This window comes from Chlorocebus sabaeus, chromosome 10, assembly GCF_047675955.1.
Source record: "Chlorocebus sabaeus isolate Y175 chromosome 10, mChlSab1.0.hap1, whole genome shotgun sequence".
NCBI lineage: Eukaryota > Metazoa > Chordata > Mammalia > Primates > Cercopithecidae > Chlorocebus > Chlorocebus sabaeus.
The window spans coordinates 52,594,929-52,619,506 of record NC_132913.1 but is presented as its reverse complement, the minus strand read 5'-3'; the positions used below and the strand labels follow the sequence as shown (position 1 = coordinate 52,619,506).

Here is a 24,578-nt window from a genome sequence, read left to right as displayed (position 1 = left end):
CTGAGAGAAAATAGCCAAGTTCACATTAAAAATCTAGTGGTTAATTTACATGTACATATCTTAAAGATGACATAAAAAGCAAACAAAAATTAGACACTTCCATGTTGGTCTCCCTATGATACAGAGTTTAGGTGGAGCTTAAGTCAAAAAAGAAACATTAAATTCCAAAAGACATTCTCATTGACTAAATAAATAAATACTGCGTTTTCCACATTAATTAATTTAAAGGATCCAAATAATGTGGCTCTATATGAAGACATAATCTGAAATACACTGGCCTTCAGTCTGATTGGAGCAAATAGGTATTAATCCAAAAATGAGTGAAGCATTTGTATTTTATAAAATGTGCACCATTAAAAGCCATCAGACATATCCTAGTAACACGTAGAACTGTGATAGTCATTTAAAAAGGAACATAAAAACTATGTATACTTTTTATCAGTAGATTTTAGTAAATCACTGATGATCTTCAAAAGAGCGTTAAGACTCACAAAGAAGATAAAGGGCTGCAGATAACGGCAGTCAAACTAGTGCAGTAATTTGTGCAACTGAGTGAGCCCACTACAAGCTTTATCCTAGAAGGCATTTCATGATACACATGAACTTGAATCGGGGTCTGGTAAACAGTAGCTAGCATGATTTGTTAAAGAAATTGAGGAGGTCTCAAGGTGTTAAAAGCACAATACGAAACATAAAGGGAGGTCAATATTGAAAAATATTTATACTTACTCCACATTCTTTGTCCAGTCTGGAGGGTTACTCATGGTCATAAATACACAGTTGGTAAGAATAGTGCACATAATGAGCATATTGAATAAAGTAGAAGAATATCGTCAAGGAAGACAGAGTTCAATGGAAAAATCTTACTTTCATGCACTACCATGCCTTCACCACCATGAAGTTTAAAACTTTAGTGCTTATTATTATTTTGTTGTTTATTATTCTATCATTGACCTTTTTTTTTTTTTTTTTTTTGCCATTTCTGTAACTCAACAACCTCATATTTACATCTTGTCTTCAGGCCAAGCCATCAACTATTTTGAGGCTATTTAGGTACCTTTAGTAATTAAAAAGATTAAATGCAAAGAAATTAGTTCATCAGTGAATAATTTATCAACTTAAATTTTCTTAATGACAGACTCAACTGAACAATAAAACTGCAAGTTCATCATGTACGTAAACCCTGGCAAAAATTCAACAAGAGAATTCAAGTAATTAATTAGGTGTATTATAACATCATTCTAAAAGTCACCCTGGTGGAATGTCTTATAAGGTCCTTTCTAAACAGAGTGTATGATATACTACAACTGCTCATAAAATTCTGAACTATGAGAGAAGATGGCAGGTGTTAGCACTGTCATTTCTGGGGTTTGTAACTAAGGCAAAATTACTTATTAAGTTCCCCAAATCTCAATTGACTTGGTTATAAAAGTAAGAAAAAGTAATCATTTAACAGGATTGCGATGAAGATCAAATTTGTTAAAATATGTAAGTCTCCTGCAACTTAATGGCCCTAGTGCATAATAGATGTTCAATAAATTGCTTCCTGAATCGTAGAGAATACAGTTTATTATAAATATTGGGTTGGTTTCACCCTATCCCACTTTGTCTTTGCAGGTATAGTCAATGCCCTTCCCTTTCCTTGACATTAAAAAACAGGAAAAGACAAAAACCAAAACAACTATTTAAGAAAATATTCAGTACTCAGATAACAGTAATGACTTTCATATTTAATAAAAGCACAATAAAGATTTAGTTGCAATTATGTAAAGCGGCACTCTTTATCAGTGTGAATCTGGACACAATTACAAAATCCCAGAGAGGAAATCGTGCTCTTCATATCTTTTCTCACTCCTAATGTTTTTACTATAAATCATACATTACTTATACATAACAAAATATCAACGCTATTATAACTGGACAATGTTGTGTTGATCTAGAAAGGAAGTTCATTTACACCGAGTACTGGTTTTGGTCAAAACAATAATAGTAATTATTATTTTTTAATTTTAGTAGCTGTGCTGGAAGGCCCATGCTTAATTCTCAATTTTTCCATCCATATGAAAACACTCATAAGTAAATGATGTGCATCAGCCACGTGAGGGCACTATAATCTAGAGAAAACACACACACACACACACACACACACACACACACACACACCATTTCAAAGAAGAAACACTTAATTTTTCTTTATTGCTAAAACAAAACAAAAAACTAAATTAAATAAAGAATGACTTGCTATTGGTATATAAAACTAGACGGTCCCCTGTGCCTGTTGGTCTGCTGAGCCCTGCTGGGAAAATAACACCCCGTGGCAGATTGGCACCATTCTAAATTTATGGTCACAAACCTCAGTGGTCCTCAACACAGTCCTGTATTTTCCCACTTGGCTCCGTCTCCTACTCTCTGCAAAGAAAATTTCAAATATTCTGCACTTTCCTTCAACTTCCAACCCTCATCTTTATTTCCACTCCATTTCAAGCTGAAAACTTATTTTCTACTTTACAGAGAAGAGACAGTATCATAATGCCCCTCCTCCACTTCCCACCCCCAAATCAACAAACTTCTCCACTTTGAGACCAATCCTTTCCTCCTTCCTGTTATAGTGGGGAAGTTTCCAATCCCTCCACCTGTATTCTGGACACCTTCCCCCTTCCAGAAGACTTGAGCAATCTCTTATCTCTCTCTTTTCTTATCCTTAATGGCCCCCACCTTACTGGCTTTTTCCTATCAACACAAACTTGCTTATGTCTCTCTTGTCCTGGCATGGGGGAATGGATATTTCTCTCCTATGACTCACAACCCTCCTTAACTATTTACAGCCCTATCTCCCTTTTCCATATCATGGCCAAACTTTTGAAAGAGCTCCTTATCTTTCCTTTTCTTATATATCTATCACATATTCAGCCTACCAGTTTTTCTTTCTAAAGATGACAACATCTTCACATTTTGTCACTAAAAACAAAAGGATAATTTGAGTTTATATTTGATGTGCTTTCTGAACAGCATTCAACAAGAATGGTTCCTCCCCTTTGCATTAAGTCATCTTCCCTCTGCTTTCAGGAGGTTCCAATTCCCTGGCTGCTTCATGCCTCAGAGCACCAGTTTTTCTGTATTCTTTGAAATGTGGCATTTTTCTTTTTGAAAAGAAAGACATAAGGTATGTAAGCCATCTACCTCTCTTTTACTCTCCTCATCCTAGTGTAGCCCATAGACAAACTTTGCTCAACAAGCATAACCATTACGTACCCACCAGTCTCAGGTACTTCTCTCCAAGCGAGACCTCTCTTCTGAATTCCACATACTTGATTGTCCATATGACATCTGTACTTACATATCTTATCAACACTTCAAATTTTGAATTCTAAAACTGAACTTTTGAAAAGTATCTTTTCATCTACCCCTCCACTCCTGCTAATTGCTTACTCCTTTGACACCTCTGTCTTATAAAATGTGCATAATATACCCAGAGACCTATGAGAAATCTTAGATTGCTGTCTCTCCTTAAACGTTCATATCTAATTAACTATCAAATATTGTCAATTCTGCCTGCTGTCTCTGGATTCAGTTACTTTTTTCCATCCCCATATCACTGCATGGTCCAAGTGTCTGTCAAGACTAGCATCAAGTCTAATAATCCATCTAGATTATTGCAGTCTCCTCTAAACTGATCTTTCCAAATTCATGTTAGTCTCCATTTAATCCATTCTGCATACTGTGCTAAAATGACCATTGTAAATGTAATATGAATCATTTTGGTAGCTTTCTATTACTCTTAAGAAGACGATCAAATGTCTTAACATAGAGTCAAGACACTAGGAGGTCTGATCCCTGTCTACTTCTCCAGTTTCATTTTCTTTTCTCTTTGTTGCATTATTCCCATTTGGATAATACTGTAATTATTTTAGGTTGTCAAATGTTATGAATGTTTTATATGCTGTTTCTGACATTAGGGTCTTGGAAATGTCACCTCTCTTTTTCTTCAATACTCAGATTGGCCTACTACCAGTTATATACCCCTGCAGCACTTATATTATTCCTGTAATGACAAGTTTTAATGATGATCTTCTCAACGACTCTCTGAACTTAATGAAGACAGGAATCATGTCTGTATTATTCACCATTATAGCCTTGCTATTTCATATAGTGTCAGTTGACTACGAATGAAATTAATTTTGTAATTCATTTGTTACTAAATGGAGTTTTAAAAAATAATTTTTGATAAATTATTAAAAAATACAACTTAAAGTTTGTCTTCAAGTATATTGTTGGCCAGGTGCCATGGCTTGTGCCTATAATCTCAGCATTTCAGGAGACCAAGGTGGGCAGATCATTTGAGGTCAGGAGTTTGAGACCAGCCTGAGTAAAATGGTGAAACTCCATCTCTACTAAAAATACAAAAATTAGCCAGGCTTGGTGACTCATGCCTGTAATCCCAGCTAATCAGGAGGCTGAGGCAGGGGAATCACTTGAACCCAGGAGGCAGAGGTAGCAGTGAGCCAAGATCATGCCATTGAACTCCAGCCTGGGTGACAGAGTGAGACTCTGTCTAAAATATATATACATATTGTTTACACAAGTTTCTACATTTTTTTGAGGGTAAAGTATAGGATAAATATAAGGTGGAAATTAATAGCCTAATACGATTATGCTGCATAATGGACTCGGCAATGGTTTTATGACACTTAAAAACTTATTCTTTATAGTGGTATAATTTAGTTATATATAATAAGGTAAAATAAAATATGTATTTCAATATTAATTAACAAGATAAATAATTATTTTCTAATTAGTCACTGATAATAAGTCAAAAACAGGCATTTTCCTTATTTCATGGCTATCTTTTTTTTTTTTTTTTTTTTTTTTGAGACTGAGTCTCGCTCTGTCACCCAGGTTGGAGTGCAGTGGCGCGATCTCGGCTCATTGCAAGCTCTGCCTCCTGGGGCCACGTCATGGCTATCATTTTAATAAAAGTATACACTTAAGTGAAAAATTTGGACACAGAAAAAGAACAATTTTGCTTTTAATAGAAAAATAGTAAATAACTAGGGTCAAGTTTTTACGCTTGTGGTTTGATAGGTATCTCCAAATAGAAAGGTTTAAAATTCATTAAGTTTCTAAATCATTGTCAATTTACTTCATCAGTCACATACTTTACAAATTCCTGGATTCTGGTGAGTGACTGAAATAGTTTCAGATGATCTTAAAAATACTCAAATACAAAAGTATTTAATGTAGGTATGAATTTTGCATTGGTGATGCCATGCATCAAAAAAGCATAGAAACTCCACATCAAGGCAGGTTTCAAAAGGCTCAAACGAGTAGCAAAATGCATACATCCTATATTTTAAAATATATAATCCAAGTCATAAAGTAGAGCACATTTTTCAAAAGAACACTGTATCCTGGAACAATGTTGCTTTAAGAACTTTGCAATGTAAAATAAAATAGAGGCAGATAAACCTTATATAATATCAGGGGACAAAGATATTTTTTAATCTATTAATTCCTTTATGCCAGGTATAAATAAAAGTGGGTAAACCTATTGATTGCTACTAACCTGAGAGTTGGCAAATGTAAAATATTTCCTATGTGTATATGATGAAGAAACACTTCTTCAAGTTTTTACTGAAAATTGTTTAAGTAGCCCTTGATACGAAGCCTGGATCATCACAACACTGGCATGCCCACCCCGTCTCCATAGATGGAGGATGAAGCACCGTGAGATTTAGAGCAATGAACCATGGATCCGATACATCCCTTACCAGCTGTGTGGGCTTCAGTGACTTGTTTAATTCTTTGAGGCTCAGTTTGCTTATATAAATGTGGACAATACTTTTCTTACAGTATACAGTCATTATCCACTAAGATAATAATTATTAGTTTATTACCATTAATAATTCATTTATTGAGTATAAAATTATAGGGCATTTCTTTGTTATTCTATAGGAAAGAAAAGACATTATGCTCTGTTCAGAGACTTTGTAATAATGTATAATATCCAGAGAAGTTGAAGAGGAGTTTTTAACGTATATATAAACTAGAAGTAGAAGATAGCCTGATGTTAGAGATTTTCTAATGTAAAAATGTATAATTTGAAGTAGAATAGAATAGGTCTCTTTCTACATACCACTGCATATTTCTGAGCCAGCAGAAAAATTAAGTAAACATAACATATACAGTGTTAAATATTGGATTGTTTAATTTTAATATGAACAAAGTCCTATTTGCCAGTAGATAACTAAATGATAACATATGAGCACTGAAAACAAAAGAAAGAGAAACTGTTGTGTCATCTGCTTTCATATAAACCTGTATATTTCTTTTCATGGAAAACCATGATATTTTATGTCTTGGTATGGACACCATGTAATGAATTAGTAAGTTGGAGCATCTAAGAAGCACCTTTGAAATTCATAAAACAAGAACACTGGAAATGTCCCAAATATATTAAATCTGAGAGTTTAAAAATCATTTTTTTTCTGTTGGATGCAAAATTCTAAGAGCTGAGAATCAGAAAGCCTGGTCTGAAGTTTTAGCTCTACCACTGACAGAAAATGTAGCCTTAGAAAAAACTAAATATCTCTGGGTTTCAGTGAACTCATCTACAAAATGAGACAGGACTGACCACATTGTTTGGGTCACTTGCAGGTCCAAACTCTGGTGCTATATAAAGATTTTGTTTGCAAAGTCAGAGTAGTGATTTGTATAAAGTTCTTTGTGCAATTCCTTATGCAATACGAGAGTTTCCTTTTTGCTAATCTTACAGCAGTTGCTGCTAGAATTTTAGCTATTAGTGTCATAGATACCCTTTGTTGAGTACCTACTAAGCACTAGGATGGGATCTGGTGCTAGATACTTGTCACAGATTTTATCATTATTAATGTCTAAACTGTGATTATAATTTTACAGATAGAGAAGCTGAGATTAGAAAGAATTGGAGTAACTTGGACCAAGGTCATATAGCTGAAAAGTAAATTTTAGAGATAGGGTTTGAATCTATGTTTTCTGATACTAAATCTTTGTTTTCCATTTTCCTGCCATTTTCAAATGATAGGTAGTTCAGCATTACTAGTATGATCTGGAGTGAGGGTCTCAGCTCTTTGGCAGCCTAGTCCCATGTCATGACTATGTCTCAGCCATACACTGAGAGCTCCCAAAGTTGAACACCTCCAGCTCAACCCTTTTCTGAACTCCAGATTTGCACAGCCACCTAATTCCTCCACTCCTCCAATGATGTCTAACAGGTGTCTCAAACATAACATGTTCAAAACCAAGCTCTTGATCTTACCCACCAAATTGGTTCACTCAAGTTGCCCCAAGCTCAGTCAACACAACTCCATTTTTCTTTCTTGAACAGACTAAATTCTTGGAATCATCCTTAGTCCCTCCCTTCCCCCAGACCCCACAACAAATTGCTCAGAAAATCCTGTCAACTCTTCTGCAAAATACCTCAAAATTGGATGACATTTTACCACCGCCATTGTTTCCACCATAGTCCAAGCCACCATGCTCTCTTGCCTTCATAATGACAGTCGGTCCCAGTCTCCTTGCTTCACTCTTTCCCCTTATGCAGTCTATTCTCCATGAAGCAGCCAGAGGATCTTTTAAATATGTGAGTCAGTTCATGATACCCTGCTACTGAAAACTCTCCTGGAGTCTCATTCAGAGTAAATGTGGTGTCCTCACAACGACCCACTGCATCTCACCTACAACTTTAGCCCCTGACCTTCACTCCCACTGATGTCATCTCCTCGCTTCCTGCCTTTCCCACTCTGCTCCAGCCACTCAGGTCTGCTTTCTGATTCTTAAACATACTAGTTGCACCCCCGCCTTCAGACTTTACCTTCATACTTGCTGTTCTCCTTGAACTGACTTTAACCCTAGATTCCCATGTCTCACTCTCCTTTGCTTCCTTCGGATCTCTGCTCAACTGGTACCTTTTCGGAAAGGATTTTACTGGCCATACAATCCAAAACTACACTTGTCACTCCTCCCTTTTACACTAATTTATTTTTCTTAGTAACACTTATCACTAGCTTCCATTCGATGTATTTGTTTATTGTCTTTCTTCTTCCAAACACGCACACACACTCACATAAGAGTAGGAACTTCATTTTGTTCAATGTTGCATCCCAATGCTTACAAGAATATCTACCACATGGTAGATACTCAGTAAGTACTTGCAAATGAACAAATGAGTAACAAATGCAAGATAAATTAGAGGAGTGTGCATATATTAACTTAAAATAATAAAAGCTGACAGGAAACACATTTAAAACCTTGGCAGGGAACTTTAGGAGCATAGATCATTTTTAACTTGTTTGTTATCTAGAAAATAAATCATGTTTTATTTAAATATCAAATAAGACACTAGGCACATGAGAAGAATTTTCAGTTTTCGAAATGCACCCTTGTTAAAATATCATAAGCATAATTTCTGATTCAGCCAAAATAAATTTTTCACAAAGCTAATTTGATACACAATAGCTCCTAATAGATAACAGTTATTTGAGAAACAAGTCAAGCTTTTTGTTGGAAATGGAGGTATTAGTCCAAGTTTAAGAACAAACTTCTTTAACATGAATGACTTTTTGTCGGTTTATAAACTAGTGGTAATAAATACACAATGACCTCGCAACTGTGGCCAAACAACCATGACCATCTCTCCAAGCATTATTAACTTATAGTAAAGGACACTGTACTTGAAGTCAGAAAATCAGGATTTGAGTCTAGGGTTTGCAACATGAGGAATAAAGGACAAAATTATTGTGAAAATCAGTTACCAACTACAGCATCTATATACCTCTAGGTTTACTAGGCTATTTGATCAATTGCATCACCAAAACATGGAAGGATTCATGTATCTTAGACTATCAGCCTCATTGCCTTTTGTTATATCTCTGCTCCAAGGTGAGACATCTGAAATATAATGCTTTAAGTCAGGAAATTAGAGACTTTTTAAAATCTAATTTTCTACACTGGAAGAAATTTGTGACTCTAAGCCATCTGTAAACTTCTCAGAGTCAACAACTCAGCTTGGCATACCTAAATAGATTTGCCTGGCTGGCTTCACATTTCAACCTGCATCATCTCAGGCCTCCCAATGACTTCAGCCTTTGGAGGGTGAGTTCCCGGGAAGCAAATACAAGCCTACAGATTCAAATTGTATCTGGATATCTAGAGAGGTCCTGGCGAAAACTGCGTCCCTAGTACTCAGATTCTCTGATCGGAATTTCTTAAACTGCCCTTACCCTGTACCACTAGGAGTCTCTTTTCCAAGGCGTTTTAACGGGGATTCATAATCTGCTAGGATTTTTTTTTTTCAAGTGGGTACAATAGTTTTCATGAGATTTTCCATGGTCTATTACAAAAGTTTTAAGACAAAAATCTGCTTTTGTAAAAAGCAAATATATTGGGTTTTCTTAATTCTATCTCATCATTCAGATGCATGACAAGAAAGATTTTTTCTGATCCATTTAAACTTATTTTTTCACTTGTTTTGTATCTGATTCTCTAATCTCTGACTTTCTAGTCACTTATTTATTTAATGCATATTTTCCCAATGTCTACTAGGAACAGAAGCCTGAATTTTTCACGTAATTTAAATATAAATTACATTTGAATAAGGAACATACAATTATTTTAAAATATAATGAATAGTTTATGCAGAGATTTATTCACTGTACAGATTATAAATGCTTGAAACATAATAATAGATCATAATTTATAATCATGAGACCCAAATATAAATACCAACTTTATTATTCATTTCTAATGCTAACTCAAAGACATCTTTTTATCCACATCCAACTGGGTTCTCTTATTTGGAAAACAGAGAGAGGTAAGAAAACATTATTGCTTAAGGTAATGCCAAGAAACTATGAAATCTTAAAACATGAAACATAAACATCAAATAAAAGATGTTGATATCCATCTAAACTTGGAAAGAGGAACAACCTAGAGGTTAAAAGGAGACTTTACAGAATGTTATGCTTCTAAAGACAGCATTTGCCATACTGGTAGGCAAGTCTAGGGACATGCTTTACATCCCCTCCACCCAGAAATGACATAAGTACCCTGTACCAGACTTATCCCATTTCCTGAATTCCTTACTTAATTTAATTCCATACCTTATCTAATTCAAATATTTTCTAGGCATGATAAAGGTGGAGAGTGTTTATACTGAAAGCCTTAATACCAGGCCCTGGGCTAACCACATCATGGAATTCCAAGCAACGATTCTTTCTAAAGAAGAAATAACATGCTGTCCTAATCTGAGGCTTTGCTTTATTTCAGTTCCCCTGCCTTACCTCTGATTCCTGAAGCATATCACTCCCCGTCCCATGACTTCTGTGTTCTTCCTGTAAATGCCCCTGCCCAACACAGCTTCAGTCTTCCAAGCCTTTGCTTCATTGGTATTCCCAAGACTGGCTGTCAACAAGACTACTGTTTCTGGCCTGGAATAAAACCTCTCATTTCCAACTACTCTATTTAATTTCAAGGAATCAATCAAATTGCCGTCTACCACCAAGCTGTCATCAATCTCATTTTTGGAAAGCAGGTGCATCAATAAGGAGTATAAAAAATACAATGGGAATGTATATGGATAGATAGATATTAATCCTTTGGAGAGGGATAATTGTAGCAAGACGTGTGACTTGAATAAAACATAGAAACAGGTGATGAAAAGAAAAAAGAAGGAAAAGAATAGAAAGTAGAAGATCAATAGGAAGGCTGTTGGGAAACACATTTGGAAAAATATTTGAAAGGGTGTTATACCTATAGATACAATTATAAACACTTACTAACTCAAAGCTTTTAAATGCTAAAATAGAAGAAAATCATAAAATTCAGACCAAAAACATACAAAATTGTATTCAGATTATGCATATTTATTTTCCAAATGTAAAGGCAGTAAAGAAAATTAGCTTATGGAGTTTACTCCCTTACCTAACATTGTAAATTGAAGACTTACAGGAGGAGAGCCTGGTAATATGGTCAAAATTAATGAGAAAGGATTGGATGTGGCAAGCAATTCATAAGGGAGAAGAAAAAAGAAGAAAGAAGTAATAGTGAGTTGGGTAGAGAAGAAACACTTAGAAGATGGGGAAAAGTAATTCACTTACCTGTGATCTCATTTTGCAACATGCTAACTGTTGAGTAAAAGGAAAGAAAAAGAAATAACACATAACATTGCCAACCACAGATATTTTGGAAAATGTGTAGCTCAATAACTTGGTCAAAGAAGAAAATCATATTCAGTGACGATTTGAAAAAGGATATGAATGTACCAAAATCTTAATAGCTAATTTTCTAATAGGGTTGAAGGGAGTTAAAATGTAAAGGGCAGGGGTGGCACTGAATCGAGAGATTGCTTTCCCTTTATTCAATACTATAAACGTCTGAAAAAGAAAACACAACACATAAAACAAAATTTAGAATATATATGAAGAATATTTTAAGAGAAAAGTAAAACCATTATTTATAAATATTGCCCTGTAAAATAGTGTATAACATAATAATTACCAGCATATGCTATCAAGATAGATGCTTTCTTTTTCTGAGCACTATAAACTTTCCTAAATTTGATAAATGACACGAGGTTTACAAAGAAAATCTGTGGTCAATGCCATAGGAATTCTTAGCATCTTTATCAAGTTTTAACGTTAGTATTTTAAAACCACATTTATAATTCACCTAAAGCACAAAACTGAGGCTTTGACTACTTTTTTGGTTAGATAATTTTCTCATGAGAACTTCAAGGTTTTCCAGGTGTGTTCTTTGCTCAGAATCTTATTTGGCACCTATAGGTCACCTGCTATTATTTCTTCTTCTGTGGAGAGCAATAGAAAGGAGAAAGTATGGTATAAAGGAGTAATTAAACCCACTGAAGATCAAAGTGACTTATGGAGAGCTAGAGACTGTAAAGAGGAATTTAGATACTACTCCTGCAAATATAAAAAATAAAATTTAAACATACTTCTAGTTTACAGTTTTTGCTTCTCAACATTATTAGGGAATCTGGGTCAATTTACACTTGGTTTAAGAATATAATTTGTATTCAAGAAGGTGAATAGGCTTTTGTCCTTCCTTAATTCCCGCGCTGGAGGATGCCTCACCAGTTCTCTGCCTGTCTCACAAATGCAGGTTCAAATGAGTGCTTCCAAAAGACTTCTAGGATCATTGGTCCATTACACGGTCAGGCCCATCCAGCATCTTAGTGATACTTTAGACAGAGGGAAGGAGGCAAGCCTTCTTCACCATCATCCCTGGGACTAGCCCAGAACCAATTAGCAAATAGGCAGTGAAGGCAACTTGACTAAGAACTCACTTTCTTATTGATATAGTAGGGGTCCAGATCCTCCAGGGGTACTGACACCATCTCTGGAGGAATGTCTCCATAAATAAATGGAAGAGATTTTCCTGCTTCCAAGTCACTGTTTGGCTTTGGGCCATTTTCATCATCCTCATCCTTGCGTTCCTGTTTGGGTCTCTTAGCTTTCTCTTCTGCAATGCGTTGTTCAATAGCAGCAAGGGATTCCCTGGTAAAGAAGCGGAAGCTGTCAGGTCCTGGCGGTACCAGCACTGACTGTGCCATCTTTTCATCCTGCTCCTTTAATCACTGTTTAGCTCCTTGCATAAGAAAGTGCTACAGAAACAGGGAGGGAAAAAAAGCAATGGCTATTAGAATAAAAGGTGATTGTGTCAGTTACATGACACTGAGCACTGAGATACAGCATAGAAACCCAGATAGCTATAATATTTTTAAAGAAAGTTGTATTTGATATTCAGGGAATCTCATATATGCATCCATTTGCTCGCATGGAGATCTATCTTTCACATTCAGTAGGTGTCTATGAGGTAATCTAATCTCCCACTCCCAAAATGTTTTAAGTGATTGTGCTACTTGTGGGAAAATATGCAATTCAGAGCTCAGAAATGGAGGATACTGGTTTGTGCCTGCTGTTTCACTTGTGTGAATATTTTGGCAGCCATCTTTTTCAGCATTCTTTCTGAAAAAATAGCAGAGATCCAAAACAAGAGATGAAACATCACACTAAATTGTAGAACCTGAGCTGAGGATCTTGCACGTATCTCTCCATGTCTTTCCACGTGCCCTTTGACTCACTTTATAACATTTAAGAGTTTATTCCAAGTCAATTCACTGGGTAAAAAGCTCTGGAAATCGTAAAATGCCAGGCTATGGAAACATAGGTAGATCCTGCTTGAAAGAAAGGGAGTGGGAAGGAGCAGAAGATGCCTGGTTGTATTTGGAACTGCTCGGAAGCTGCACAGGAAGAGACCCAGCTCCTGCCAAACCGGGCAGGAAGTCATCCACATCAGAGGTCTGTAACTCGGACCCCCTGGCTTAGCAACCTGCTGCTAGCTAGTGTAATTGCTTCTTAAATTAACACATTTGCAGTACCTTAGGAAATACTGTAGAGATAGCCTATTTCCTCAAATAATGCCCATTTCACAAAAATGTAGCATCACAGTCTTAGTGTCCACATCAGAATTTGAATTTGAGAAAAAATAGTAAGTTTATGATAGTTTATCTTTTCAAGAAAACTCTTATTATATGCATCTTTGCAATAACATAAATAGGTTTTACCGGTATTCAAATCATGTTTCACTAGACTAAAGTAGATAACTCAAAAGAGCACATCAGTCATTCCAAATGTTACCTCTGAACCAGTGGCAGGAGTTTCTACGCTATTTGAAACAATACAATCAACATCTTGACTCCTGAATGCCACTTAATCTATTTTTTCCGTCTTTTCAAAAAATCAATCTATTTCACCCCCATACTATAGGAGTCAGAGTTGTCATTTAAATATATGAGATGCATTTTCTAAGAGTTAAATGTGTTATGCAGTTCACTTCTGCAGCATGCACCAGATAAAACAGAGGGAAACCCAAAATAACAAAAACTACTGCACAGTTTTATTTTAAAAAATGTTGAAGTAAACCAGGACCTTTCAGCTACCAGCTAGCAGACTGCCCTCCCCAGTATTATAGTGTCTCCAAAACATACCTCATTTTTCTCACCCATCCCTACAGACCTTCATGCCTAGTGACAGACATAGGCATGAAGATGGTCCTTGCACACTGGGGGAGGAAACTGCCATGCCTGGATTCTCTAATAGAAGAGACATGCTAAAACATGCAGCCAGCAGCTTCAAAATGAAAGTGGTCCCTCTGCAGATTTCCCCAAGGATTCTACTACTGTAAAGGTAGAGAAGCATCACAGAGAATAAGCATAATAAGAATATTAAAACATTACCCCTGTAGAATCTTTTACACCCAGAGTTTGAGATTGATAAGCTGGTACCAAGAAGACTGCAGCTAAAATTCCATCATGCTTTAAAAAAAAAAAAAAAAAATTCTTTTTTTTTTTTTTTAATTCTCCTTCAAAGACCACACCTAACTTCCTGTAAAAGGATTCTGGTAACTGAAGTAAGAAGAGGCATTTCCTGTACAGGGACTACAAAATGGCATTATTGTAACTACCACTAGAGGGCGGGGAACTGTGAAGAGAAACACCTTCGCAGCGTACACACAGACATATGTCTGAAACAGCCCAAAGCTTTCAGTTGTGGAACTGATCTTCCACAGGCTTTTCTTGGAACGAAACATTAAAACTTTGCTGATTTTAAGTTAATTTTGTTAACCAATAATGTTTCTCCTCATGCTTTTTATTTGCTATGTCAAAAAGTCATTCAATCAATATAAAGAATTCACCTTAAAAGTAAAGAGAAAGTACGGTAGTGAACTGCTTAATGGCATTTTTGGTCAATGACAGATCACATATACGACATGGTCGCAAAAAAATTAGAATACCATATTTTTTACTGTGCCTTGTCTATATTTAGATGTGTTTAGATACACAAATACCATTGTGTTACAGTTGCCTGCAGTATTCAGTACTGTAACATCCAGTATAGTTTTGTAGCCTAGGAACAGTAAGCTATACCACATAGCCTAGTTGTATAATAGGCTCTACCATCTAGGTTTTATGTACACTCTATGAGGTACACAAAACGACAAAAATCACCTAACAACACATTTCTCAGAATATATTTTGGTCCTTAAGCAAAGCATGACTGTAAATAGGGAAGGGTTAAAAATAAAAACTCATATTAAACAGCAATTAACCCTTACTATATGTAAGTTAAAAATAAAAATTCATATTAAACAGTAATTACTGTATGTAGGCTTGTAGCCTAGGAACTACAAACATACAGTAGGATTTGATATTAGCCTCAGCCCCAAATAATCTGAAATCCAATATAGTCGTTGCTAATTCAATAAAGAGATGGCCTGTGCCACACAAGTTAACTCTCTCTAGAAAAAATATTAACCCAATGAGACACCAATCTTATTTATCTCGAATTTAAGTCACTAAAAAGCAACCAGAAAAAAAAGAATTGATAAACCAGTGAGATTCTAAATGCTAGGCTTTCAATTAATATCATAGTGAAAATTTGAGAACTTACTGAGTGCCAGTCACTTGGTTAAGATGTTTGCACTGTATTATTTCATCCTCCACACAACCCTGTTGGGTAAATGCTTTCATTATCCTTATTTGCAAACTGAAGTAACGACATACACTGAAATTAGGAAAAGTCTCCTAAGATCATACAGGCAAGATTCAAACTCAAAATCTGATAGCAGAAATCTGTGATCATTACTCAATCATAAAAAGAAAACAGGCACTGACATCAATTATAATTAGAACAGTTCTAATTGTTAAATCAATATATTTCATACTTTCTGGCTTCATCATTTTCATTGGAAAATGTATTTGTTGGGCAGAAACAGAAAACAAAATAACACACCTTCTCACTTATAAGTGGGAGCTAAACACTGGGTACACATAGACATAAACGTGGGAACAAGAGACACTGTGGACTATAAGAGGGTATAGGGTGGGGGAGGCAAGTGTTGAAAAACTACCTATTGCTTGCTACCTGGGTGGCAGGTTCAGTCGCGCCCTCAAACTTCGGCATCATGCAATATACCATCATAAACCTGCACAGGTACTCCCTTAATCTAAAATAAAAGATTTGGAGAAAAAAAAGAAAATGTGTTTGTTGGAAATGAGCAAGGGGAAGCTGTAGCCAAAAATAATATTTTAGTCACTTTAGGAGGTAACTTTTGATGGTAAGAGAAAAATATGTCTCAAACTAGTTGAAGTAAAAAAGAAATAAAGACAGGAATTTATTGGTTCATGATTTGTCCAGGGCTAGTCTTAGGCATATGATTCAGGAGCTCAGTTGGTGTTACCAGCTCATAGTTATGCTGTATCCTTATGTTCTGACTTTCATAGTGATAGGTTTCCTAAAGATTCTTCCCTTATTTTAGTAAGATTCTGTAGCAGCTCTAGTCTCCCAACCTTCCAGACCTCAATTCAGTGGGAAGAAAGACTCAGAAAAGCTCTCATTGCATCTCACTGGCACCTGGTGCGTCACATGCCCATCCTGAAGTAATTACTGTGTCCAGGGTAATGCCATCTTTGGTTGGCCTCTCCTAAGCCACATGCTCTACCCTTGAAACATGGAAGAGTCCTCACTTGAAACCTATAAGTAGTCAGGGTTATTGTTGTGGTACAGAAGCATTTCTCAAAAGTGGAGTTGGAGCTGGGAAGGTCGCTTTTGCTTATAATCCCAGCATTTTGGGAGATCAGGGCAGGAGGATCCCTTGAGACTAGGCGTTTGAGGCTGAAGTGAGCTATCATCACACCACTGAACTCCAGCCTGGGAGACAGAACTAGAGAAGAAAAAAAAAGGAAGGAAGAAAGGAAGGAAGGGAGGGAGGGAGGGAAGGGAGGAAGGAAGGGAGGAAGGAAGGAAGGAAGGAAGGAAGGAAGGAAGGAAGGAAGGAAGGAAGGAAGGAAGGAGGGAAGGAGGAAGGAAGGAAGGGTGAGCAGAGAGGGAGGGAAGGAAAAAAGAAGGATGGAAGGAAGGAATGACAGACAAGTCCCGGCGCGGTGGCTCATGCCTGTACTCCCAGCACTTTGGAAGGCTAAAGCAGGCAGATTGCTTGAGGCCAGGAGATCAAGAGCAGCCCGATCAACACGACGAAACCCCATCTCTACTAAAAATACAAAAAATTAGCCAGGCATGGTGATGGGCACCTGTAATCCTAGCTACTGGGGAGGCTGAAGCAGGAGAATCGCTTGAACCCAGGAGGTGGAGTTTGCAGTGAGCCAAGATCATGCCACTGCACTCCAGCCTGGGTGACAGAGTAAGACTCAGTCTCAGAAAAAAAAAAAAAAAAAAAAAAAAAAAAAAACACACACACACAAACAAACCAAAAAACCCAGGAAATTACAAAAGAGCAGAGTTGAGTTACTATTACTGGAATAAGGGGAAAATTAATGCTGGACAGAAAGAACAAACAAGTGCATGCTCTAGTCACATACTCATCATGTTTGCTGTGCCTCCACATTTGGAAAGTAACATTATCAATATTGGGATATACACATATGATATATATTCAATGTGTACCAACTTCCATGTATACTGGTCAGGCAAGATACTTAGAAGATTCCTTCCCTGATTCCCTATTTAATAAATGGTGCTGGGAAAACTGGCTAGCCATAAGTAGAAAGCCGAAACTGGATCCCTTCCTTACACCTTATACAAAAATTGATTCAAGATGGATTAGAGACTTACATGTTAGACATAAAACGATAAAAACCTTAAAGAAAATCTAGGTAATACCATTCAGGACATAGGCATGGGCAAGGACTTCATGTCTAAAACCCCAAAAGTAATGGCAACAAAAGCCACAATTGACAAATGGGATCTAATTAAACTAAAGAGCTTCTGCACAGCAAAAGAAACTACCATCAGAGTGAACAGGCAACCTACAGAATGGGAGAAAAGTTTTGCAATCTACTCATCTGTCAAAGGGCTAATATCCAGAACCTACAAAGAACTCAAACAAATTTACAAGAAAAAAACAAACAACCCCATCAAAAAGTGGACAAAGGATATGAACAGACACTTCTCAAAAGACATTTATGCAGCCAACAGACACATGAAAAAAAATGCTCATCATCACTCACCATCAGAGAAATGCAAATCAAAACCACAATGAGATAGCATCTCACACCAGTTAGAATGGCAATCCTTAAAAAGTCAGGAAACAACAGGTGCTGGAGAGGATGTGGAGAAATAGGAACGCTTTTACACTGTTGGTGGGATTGTAAACTAGTTCAACCATTGTGGAAAACAGTGTGGCGAATCCTCAAGGATCTTGAACTAGAAATACCATTTGACCCAGCCATCCCATTACTGGGTATATACCCAAAGGATTATAAATCATGCTGCTATAAAGATACATGCACACATATGTTTATTGCAGCACTATTCACAATAGCAAAGACTTGGAATCAACTCAAATGTCCATCAATGACAGACTGGATTAAGAAAATGTGGAATACTTATATACCATGGAATACCATGCAGCCATAAAAAAGGATGAGTTCATGTCCTTTGTAGGGACATGGATGCAGCTGGAAACCATCATTCTCAGCAAACTATCACAAGAACAGAAAACCAAATGCCACATGTTCTCACTCATAGGTGGGAACTGAACAATGAGATCACTTGGACACAGGAAGGGGAACATCATACACCGGGGCCTGTTGTGGGGTGGGGGGAGTGGGGAGGGATAGCATTAGGAGATACACCTAATGTAAATGACGAGTTAATGGGTGCAATGTACCAACGCGGCACATGTATCATGTATCCATATGTAACAAACCTGCACTTTGTGCACATGTACCCTACAACATAAAGTATAATAAAAATAATAATAATAAAAGATTTTAAAGTTAGATTAAAAACAAGCCAAAAAAGAAGATTCGTTCCCTGTAGTAAGTTGCCCGACTGCGATCAAGCACACAATATTTCATAGATTTCTATGGTGAGCATTAGCTTCAATTATCAAATCCATATTCAGGTTTCACTTTACAGATGTGCTCAGCAATATACCAACTTGTTATACAAATGATTCTAATTCAAAATAAATTAAGAATAAAAAATTTATGAGATGATTTACCAAACATATTTTTGGGAGGAGATTAGTCATAATAATAACACATAGTATCTACTTTTTTAATAAAAATCTACACATAGTACCTACTTTTGTCAAGCACTATTTTAAGAGCTATGAAACCATTTATTCCTTATAGCAACTTAATGAAATAGACACTGTAATTATCTCCCTTTAAAACATGAGGAAGGAGTAACAAATGGAACAGAGGATACTAGGGGCTAGGGAGGATAGGGAGAGATTTGTTAAAGGATACAAAATTGCAGCTAGACATGAGAAACAAGTTATAGCTTCTATACCACTATAGGATGACTATACTTAACATTATTATAGAATTTCAAATAGGTAGGAGGAGGATATTGAATGTTCCCAATACAAAGAAATGCTAAATGTTTGAGATGATGGATATGCTAATAACCCTGATCTGATCAGTATATGTTATATGTATTGAAATATCACTATGTACCCCATGAATATGTACAACTATGGTCAATTTAAAAAATAAAGAAACATGAAGAAACAGGGGCATCAAGAAATTCAGTAATTTAAAATACAAATAAGTTCTCACAACTAGAAAGAGTAGGGTCAGATGTGGAAGTCATCCTTGCAGGCCGCGGATTCCATGTTTCTAACAATTATTCAATGCTTAAGACATTTTCTGGAATTATGCACTATCAGAAACATACCAAGATATGTGCAGTTTCCTTAACATTATATTAGTTATAGAGTCACCTGTTTCTCTCCCATTGATTCTAGCCAGTGAGTGTATCTTGGAATATTTAAAAGGGTGAACACAAAATGTTTTACCAAAACATGTAAAACATCAAAAGAACAACTGAATATTTTTTCACATCAAAGATACTTTTGTGTAATGTAGATTTAAGTAAAGAATTATAGTCTGTTTCTCGTTTCCCAAGATAAGGTTTTCAAAAATCATACATTAGTTTTTCTTCCATTTGTTCTGACCTTTGTTATCACATCAAACTGATATTTTATGAGAGTTCTATATGGCATATATTACATGAAGGTTTTAAATTTCATTCCGTTGCCCTATATTTCAGACAGAAGATTTTGTATTACAACTTTTAAGGCCTGACACTATATTTGGAAGATCCATGAATAATGAGAAAGGCAAACAATATTATTTGAAGTAGTCAGAAAATAAAAAATGTTAAGAATTGGGATTCTAAATTCTGATATTCCTATAATGTTTTCCTTTCAATACTCTTCTTTAGTTTTCTCATTTATACAAGAAGAATATATTTTTTCTAAATTAAAAAATTTTTAAATCATGTTATTACACATGATGACATCAGCAAAAAAAAAGAAAGATAAGACAATTTAAAAAATAAGGGTAATAGCAAATATCCACATTCATAATAAATGCTCTAGAAATAAGTTTATACTAAGAAAATGGCTTATTACATTTCATAGATAAGGACATAATTTTATATTAGTTTATATTATAATTAATGGTTGTGGATAAGTACTCAAAAACTTAGAAAATTTTGTGCTCAAGAATTAAGAAAGCTGAGAAACACTAACGAATGTCTCTTTTTCTGGAAGTGGTCTTTTAAGTTCTGTTCTACAATTATAGTTTTTTGGGTTCTTTGGTACATTACAGTAATGTAAACAAACTAAGAAAAGATCTGCTAAAAATTATCTGAAGATACATTTTTCAGATTTTCTAGCTTGTTTCATAGGTTCAGGTCTATTTTCTTATCAGCTTTTCGATTGTTACTGTGATATATATATGTATATATGCACATACACATATATACACACACACACGTATATGTATCCTTCTCTGTTTAACCTGAATGCACTAGCACATTATTGTAACTAACAATTTCCATAACAGGGAGAAAGTTCTGAACAACCAGACTTACATGTTTTTCTGCTGCAGACTAGAAACAGAGAACAGTAGAATATGAAACACTCAAGTGCAGTGTTTACTGGTCAGAAAAGCTGTTTTTGTTTTTGTTTTAAATGCTAGGTTTAGTTGCAATATGAAACTAACTTATTTTTTATACTTTTATATTAGGTGCATTGAGCAATATTCTTTTTTCTCTTTCTTGAAATAAAAAAAAATTATTTAGAAACTACTTAAAATAGGAAAAAAAAAAAAAAAGGCCTGTCAAGAACCACCAGGTGGAAAATGAGTTGCTAATAAAACAGAATTTTAGGTAACAAAAGTCTAAAAACCACAAAAAAAGAAATAGCACCACTGTCATTGGAACAATGGCTATTTACTTGCATTTTTTGGCATTGTCAATCACTGAATCTGGATTTTTCTCTCAATTCCACACAGAACATCCATTAAACAATTTTGTTATAAACTGTTCACTTTTGACACACATTTTAGGACAAGCTATCGCCAGACACAAAGGGGCTGAACAATCTCAGTGAGTGACACGTATTTTGCAAACTTTTGCCAAACAAAACGATGGAATAGGTTGTACACAAATCTAATGAGGGAGAGTTAAGGAATAACACAGTTTAAATATTAATCATTCAGACATGGTATTGTATTTTCTGTAAAAGAAAATGAACATTTAGTAACACACTAATACATTTTGTCTCTTAAGAGATTAGTGTACTGATAAAGTATTCGGAGAACTGGAGAGCTGTGGACAGCAGATACCAAGAACACCCCAGCTTTGCAGAACCCAAGGTAACCATAGCCTTCCCTGCTTACTCCCTTTGCCAGAGGTCCACAAAGAACTTGCAGTGTGCCCACCTGCCTGCTGCACTTCCAACTCCAAGCTGCAAACTTTAAGAACCCAAAGAGGTGTCCCTAGTGGGCAAGGGGAGCAGAGAAGAGAAGCAATGTTACAGTAGATAGTTAGGCAGACATGAGCAAGGCCGGTGAGAGCCCCTCCCTCAGGAATGTCAGGCAACCATCAGGTGATGGTCAGGTGGTTATTAAACTGCCTAAAATAATAATTGGTCTTAGTCAGCACCAGATAAAGACAGTCCCCCAATGGATTAAAAAAAACACCTGAAGCTGGTGATCAGAGGCTTCCTGATAAGATCTCAGGAATTGGGTGAGTGGGCTCAAGCATGCACATTAAGAGGCAAAATGGCAGAATTTAACCGGTATATGACCTTCTCAGGAACAATCTACTGGTAAAGGAAAAATGCCTCAAGTGAGCATGCACACTTCAGTAAACACACTGCACATATCGCCCCTCCCAAGTGCTGGCAGGTCACACTGCACATGTGTACAGCCTGCTCCAACAGAAAATTAAGGGAAGAGAAATGCAAATGCCTTAACCAGGCCAATGTATAAAACCTCAAGTCAAGGGCCAAACAGGGCACTTGGATCTCTTAAGTTGCCTGCTTGGCCTTTTCCAAAGTATACTTTACTTCCTTTTGTTCCTGCTCTAAAACTTTTTAATGAACTCTTACTCCTGCTCTAAAACTTGCCTCAGTCTCCCCCTCTGCCTTAAACCTACTTCTTCCCCTCAGCCAAATTCTTTCCTCCAATGAGGCAAGGATCAAGTTTGCTGCAGACCTCTATGGATTCACCACTGGTGACATGTTAAATGTGAAACTAAAGGATGGTAAAATGGGAAACAACCTCCATTCAATCTCAGAGATGTGAGGAAATCCCCAAAAGTGCTGTTAGATGAAAGAATTGGACACACCTCATTTCCCAAAAAAGCGTAATACATAGAAATTTCAAAGATAATTGGAAAAATTCCCAGAGAAATCCTCAATGAAAATAGAGCTCTTCAACCCAAAAATCTCAGGGCTGAAACACACCTTGTGTTCATCTAGGCAACAATGCCTCTTGCTTTTTAGCAGGGATGCAGTTTGTCAACAACCCCAAATGGCTTTACAGAGCAACCTTTAGAACTTTCCTTTTGGGCCAAAGTCTAGGCCTGTGAGGTTGCAAGTAGCCCTGTAAGGCCTGTGATGACACCAGGTTCCAAAGGTTCTGAGGTCTGGCCCTTCCTTCCAACATACAATGTCAAACACATAAGATGTCCTGATGTGTTACATTTTATATTTTGAATATGGAAGCATATTTTAAATACTCTTAAGGCATTAACTTATTACAAAATTCTCTACCAAGGTTTCACATTAGGTTAAAATTCAACTCAGTCTTTACATTTCTGTACCAAGGTCTCCACCTCAGCATATTATCTAACACCTTCTCCAGTAATCAGTGTTACCTGCATGCACATGGTGAACCCCATGGTCAGCCTCTTTGTTTCCCAGGTGAACTAACTAGATGTTATCGTTGCTCTGCCGCACAGTAAAAGCTCTTAACTCAAACTCACCAGAAAAGGAGTGAAACTCTGCAAAGTGCACTCTAAAAGGAGGTACTTTATGCTTATAAAAAGAAACTAGTGAGTTTTCTAAGAATAATAAAAGTATTTAACAGTTAAGTACAAGATTTGGAGTGCAAAATTCGGATAAGGCTCTGCTGGTTCAGGTTCTTAAAACTCTTCTTGTTCCTCCTGTGGGCCCCCTTCATCGGATATCACGAAGTCTTCATCTGTGGCATAGAGAATGTCTACAGTCCTCTGCAATACAAGGTCATTGTTCCCCTTGTTCTGCTGGCAAATCAATTCATTGTTCCTTAGCTTTCTGAAGTACAAATCTCTTTCTCCAAGCCTTCAATGGCAAGTTTCAGTACACTGACCTGCTAGCATCAGTTTGACCGTGCAGCACTCCTACTGCCTGCATCAGGATTCTTTTATACCACCCTGGGGCCAGCCTTAGAAGCTGCGGTTATTTGTGGAAATGGTCCTCCGTGGAGCTGGATTGCCAGAGCTGAGAAGTGACTTCGGTTTATTCAGAACTGGAGCAACAAAATGGAGGGAGCCACTTCAGTTTCTTGACCTTGTCCGGCAGCCACAGGGTTATAGTCTTTTTCATTGTAGTTTGCATGAAAAAACTGCTTCAACTACTGAATGAATTCAAAATTGTCCTGAAACTTTCCTTTTACTAATTGTCCACAGAAATCGCTTTGTCAGCACCCACCCTCTTGAAAATACTGCTTGTAGTATTTTGAAGTTTTGGATGTATTCATAGAATTTCACCTTCTTTAAGGCAATGGAGCCAGGGAGCAGAATGACCAAAAAGTGAAAATAAGCAGCCCTTGAGCACAATTGTTCTATCTTTGTCAAATTTAACTTCAGGAGACTCATTGATCCAGGCCAGTATGTCATGTAGCATTAGGTCGTCATTGGTGACTGATGTCAAGTATATATTCACTGCCATCTTTGGCTCCTGGTGGAACAGTCTACTGCCCACACCCAGCCCTGGTTCCATCTTCATCTTGTTCAAATTGCTTGACCAACATTCCTTTTTAAAGTATAGATATTCCATTAAATGACTGTTACGTTCTAAGACACATTTTGCTTTTCTTTAACAGAAATGCATACCAATCTTACTGTGATAATCTCCGGGAAATATAATTCAGTGTATAGATAATTACTTTATGTCTAACTTTCCTAGGAAAAATAAGTTAACTATATAAAAGAAATATACAT

The 24,578-nt window shown here is 36.4% G+C and overlaps 1 protein-coding gene and 1 pseudogene across 7 annotated transcripts in view; both read right to left on the bottom strand.

Moving 5' to 3' along the window:
* SCN2A (sodium voltage-gated channel alpha subunit 2) overlaps nt 1-24,578 on the bottom strand; it is a 162,691-nt gene that overhangs the window by 92,575 nt on the left and 45,538 nt on the right. For 2 of the 7 annotated variants that reach the window (XM_073019771.1, XM_038001994.2), the window contains exons 1-4: nt 14,291-14,397; nt 12,338-12,655; nt 11,290-11,408; nt 730-819 (exon numbers count right to left, since the gene is read on the bottom strand). In XM_073019771.1, the coding sequence (XP_072875872.1) occupies nt 730-819; nt 11,290-11,408; nt 12,338-12,604 (476 nt within the window). In that variant the 5' untranslated portion in view covers nt 12,605-12,655; nt 14,291-14,397. Of the gene's footprint in view, nt 1-729; nt 821-11,289; nt 11,409-12,337; nt 12,658-14,290; nt 14,398-24,578 lie in introns of those variants that run through there. The other 5 variants (XM_073019773.1, XM_038001996.2, XM_073019772.1 and 2 more) reach the window with 5 other exon arrangements.
* LOC140712674 (microtubule-associated protein RP/EB family member 1 pseudogene) lies at nt 23,013-24,368 on the bottom strand (annotated as a pseudogene).